The sequence below is a fragment of the Suricata suricatta genome, chromosome 11 (genome assembly GCF_006229205.1).
Source record: "Suricata suricatta isolate VVHF042 chromosome 11, meerkat_22Aug2017_6uvM2_HiC, whole genome shotgun sequence".
Lineage (NCBI taxonomy): Eukaryota > Metazoa > Chordata > Mammalia > Carnivora > Herpestidae > Suricata > Suricata suricatta.
Window position 1 is genome coordinate 50,966,110 of NC_043710.1, and position 4,476 is coordinate 50,970,585.

The 4,476-nt window shown below is 35.5% G+C and overlaps 1 protein-coding gene across 1 annotated transcript in view; it reads right to left on the reverse strand.

Moving 5' to 3' along the window:
- LOC115272541 (olfactory receptor 52N2-like) overlaps nt 1-3,959 on the reverse strand; it is a 6,164-nt gene extending 2,205 nt beyond the window's left edge. Inside the window, exon 1 of the mRNA XM_029915584.1 lies at nt 3,807-3,959. Coding sequence (XP_029771444.1) covers nt 3,807-3,959 — 153 coding nt within the window. The remainder of the gene's footprint in view (nt 1-3,806) is intronic.
- Nucleotides 3,960-4,476: the final 517 nt, after the last annotated feature.

Here is a 4,476-nt window from a genome sequence, read left to right on the forward strand (position 1 = left end):
TCTGCATATTCTAGGCCATTGTATTCTTAGCCATAAACGCTGTTACTTTTCCTAAAATAACTATGTTTGAAAATTGCCCAAACTCACCTCAGTGTTAGGTACAGTTCTATTCATGGCTGAGAATACTTAGGAGTTCTTCAAAATCTGGGATGACATCTTCTTACATAGGATTTTTAGTTTCCCTGGAGAGTTTCCAGTCAGATGTCCCAGGTGGACCAAAGCTTCGGAATTAGATACCTCAGAGGGATTCTCATTGAAAAAGAATAAACTTTCGGCCTGGTGGTAACAGATCTATATTTAGAAGCTTCTGAATAGAAAAGGGAAAAACAAAAATAAAACACTTTAAAATTAATGCCTTTTCCCAAGTGAGAAATGTGACCACCAAGTGTGGTGATGAACATCATTGAATAATTTTTTTCCTCAGAGCACCTGGGTGGCTCAGTCAGTTAAGTGTCTGTCTCTTGATTTCCACTGAGGTCATGATCTCCCAGTTCATGAGTTGGAGCCTCACATGGGGCTGGGATGACAAAGCAGAGCCTGCTTGGGATTCTGTTTCACTCGTTCTCCCTCTCCCCTGCTCAAGCTTGGTCACTTGCTCTCTCACAAGATATAAATAAAATTTTTTTTCTCTTACTACTAAAGAAATACTTCCTTTATGTAGAAACTCTGGAAAACACAGAAAAGTACAAAAATGTTGTACTTGTAAATCCACATCAGAGGAATAACCATTCTAAAAAGTTTTCTGTACTTCAGGGGTGCCTGGCTGACTCAGTTGATGGATCATGCCCCTCTCGATTTCGGGGTTGTGAATTTGAGTCCCATGTGAGTGTACAGATTACTGAAAAATAAAATCTTAAAAAAACTAAAAGTTTTCTGTGCCTCACTTACTCATTTTATAATTATTATGTATAATATTCAGTTTTTGTATACATTTCAGAGTACATGGAAGTTTGAATACTAGTTTTCTTGTCTACATAGTATTATTTTGTGATCATTTTCCTATGTCATTCTATATAACTTGAAATCAAGATTTTCAATAACTAAACTTTTTTCATCCAATATATATACCAAATTTAATTAAGAATTTCATTACTCTTAAATATTTAAATTATAACTCATGTTTTCTACCAAATAATTCTTTAATAAATATTTTAATCACCTCTGTTATTGATTTTTCCTCCTTTAAGATATTAAGAACTAGGGTTGAAGTTTATGGGATCAAAAGGCATGGACAATTTTATTTATAATGGTAAGTGTTTGAAAAAATAATCTCCATAAGTTCTGTTGATTTTTACTTCCATACAGTGTTAGCGGTCTGTCCCCTCTATCAGTATTGATATTATATGTTCTCTTTTCTACAGCTTCACTGGTGAGAACACATTTCTTTGTTATTTTAGCTTTAATTAAAAATAACTTCATTTGCAGTTCTTATGAACACTTTTTTGAAGTGTATTTGCTCCGTTGTTTTTCTCAATTTTTGATTATTCATTCACCTCCGTATCTATTTTTAGTGGAGGTGTAGTCTGTACCTTATTGCCTGCTAGGCGCTGTCAGTTCTGAAGTATACGCCCATTTGCTGCCATAGTTTGCAAACTTTTTTCAAGGTCGTATTTGGCTTTAAATGTTATTTTACTGTGTACCGAGATTGAGTTGGTTTCCCTTTTCTCTCTCTCTCTTTTTTTAAATTTAAATTATTTTTAATTTTTAAGTGTTTACTTACTTTTGAGAGAAAGAAACAAGAGTATGAGCAGGGGAGGGACAGAGATGGAGGGAGGCACAGATTCCAAAGCAGGCTCCAGTCTCCAAGCTGTCAGCACAGAGTCCAAAGCAGGACTCAAACCCATGAACTGTAAGATCATGACCTGAGCCGACGTCTGACGCTTAAGGGACTGAGCCCCTCAGCCCTCCCAAGAGAATGAGAATCTTAAGCAAGCTCCACTCTCTGAGCAGAGCTCAATGTAGGCCTTGATCCCACAGCCTTGGGATCACGACCCCAGCAGAAATCTAGATTTGGACACTCCACCAAAGAAGCCACCCAGACACCCCCTTCTTCCTGTCTTTTTTTGAAGAAAAATCTTTCCATACTTCAACCCTTTCATGGGAGAGGACATACAGTAGAAAATAAAGGTACACTACCCCACAAACTCACATCTCACCTGGCCCCTAAAGGAAATGCTCTTAAAGCCTAAATCCTGTTGTGTATGTTTTTGGGAGTTTTTTTTATATGAAGCATTTAATAAAAATTTAATGTATTAACTGTGTTGATGTTGTTTTGTTTAGCTTTTTGCATTAATGATACTGCTAGAAAAGAGCACTATAGTCCCCATCCTTATCTGCAGTATGTCAGTTTACCTGTCAGCTGTGGTCCCAAAGCAGATGATCCTTAGATCCTTAAAAGGCCAGTAGTAGCCTACCAATGCATCCTTGTGCCTATATCATACACCTCCCTTCACCTCAAAAAGTAGGCATTTTGTCATGCCATATCATAAGAAGAAGGGGGAATAAAGTACAACAAGATATTTTGACAGAGACAGAGACCACATTCACATAACTTTTATTACTATATATTGTTGTAATTGTCCTATTATTAGTTATTGTCATTAACCTCTTACTGTGCTTAATTTATAAATTAAACTGTAATATATAGAGTTTGGTATTTTCCATGTTCAGGTGCCCACTGGGATGCCTTATCCTCCAACAATAAGGGGGTCAACCTAAGAGACTTTCAAACTGACTAATTGGAAAGAACTTTCATTTAAATAAAAGGTTTGATTTTGTTAAAACACAATAGACTACACAAAATTATTTTGATTAAAATTTGAATCAATGTAACTATATTCCAAGATTACATATAGGTCTCAGTATAAATTCTCCCTTTATATTTTAAATTCAGAGAAATAAGAATTGGTATGAGGCATTAGTTAGCTATAGAGCAGGGGTTTTTAATTAGGAGACTATGGTGTCCAAACTGGTTTTACTAAACTGCAGCAAGATCTTCTAGGGGACTTTTTAAAAAGAGAGATAATAGAGTGTCACATAATCTATGAATTTTGCTCATAAATATTTGCATTAAGTTTGGAAATTGACAGAACTAACCATTCTTAATAAAGATATTTTCTTATTTCCATTTTTTAAATTTCATTTTTATATTTAATTATATATATTAAAAGTATAAGATATGAGACCATGATTTAAATTAGATCTGTTACAAATATTTTTAAAGTTCTTTTTTTATTTTAAGAGAGACAGAGATAGCACAATTGGGTGATGCTGGAGAGAGAGGAAGAGAGAGAATCCCAAGCAGGTTCCACACTATCAGCAGCACAGCGTGAAGAGGGGCTCAAACTTACAACTATCAGATCATGATCTGAGCTGAAACCAATAGTAGGATGCTTAGCTGACTGAGACATCCAGGTGCCCCTACAAATGTTTTAATGTGTTTTCTATATGTTTAGCCACTCTTGCCAATAGTTTGTTTTGAAAAAAAGTCCTCAAATTTTTCATCATAGAAAATATTGTTATACTGAAATGGAAAGCCTATGTTGTTCCTCTGCCTAGAACTTTTCATTCTCTTGTTTTTACCATAGAGTTTAAAAACGATTCCAAGAAGTCATTTGAAATCATAGACATAGGACTTTGTTTTGTATGAAACAAAACAAAAGCAATAACCAAACAACTTAATGGTAATGCAGTAGATTTCTTCTTAATGCTTATATGCTATGAACTCAGGAAGAATTGGCCCCTGCTTTGAGACCGCTTACTCTTGTTTTCAGTCCCTTCAATGTGGTCTGTACTTCCCTTCAGACCTTCCTGTAGACCATTTCCTCTTCCTGGATGAGTTGTCTTCTCCTATCCTTACTCCAACTAATCACCACCAGGTTATCCTTCAGCATCAGCTTCAACTCTAATTTCTCCTGGAAGCCTATTCTGTTTATAACTTGTGCTGGAGACATCTTCATTGTATCTGTAACATTGAATTCTGCAAATTGTATTTTTGCTTTATTTGTTTTTCCTTTATCTTATTTATGTATCTACCCATCTTGTCCTCATTTTGTCTTAAAACTCGGATTTTGCAATGGCTTATTCTTAACAACTCTGTTCTTTCCTTTCCAGTTAAGTGCTAACCTGGACACACAGGAGGTAAGGAAAGTGATAGCAACGTGTCAGGAATTTTGTGATATACATAACTGAAGGTTTTTTATTCAGAAACAGAAGATTCTGAGTGAAAGGTTAAGACGGTAGTCTAAAAGAACTGCCTATCCTGGAAGTAATAAGACAGAGAATATTGCACCCCTCCAAATCTCTCCTTTTCCTTTCTTTAAAATCATTGCTGCTTATACTTTCTCATCTTACCTTGTCTTCCTGTACAATATTCAGATTGTGATAAGCTCTCCTTCATTTCCTACTATTTCTCCCCTTCTTTCTCCTTCTCTTCATTCTTCTTGACTTTCCCCTTTTCTGACCCCCAAACTCCTA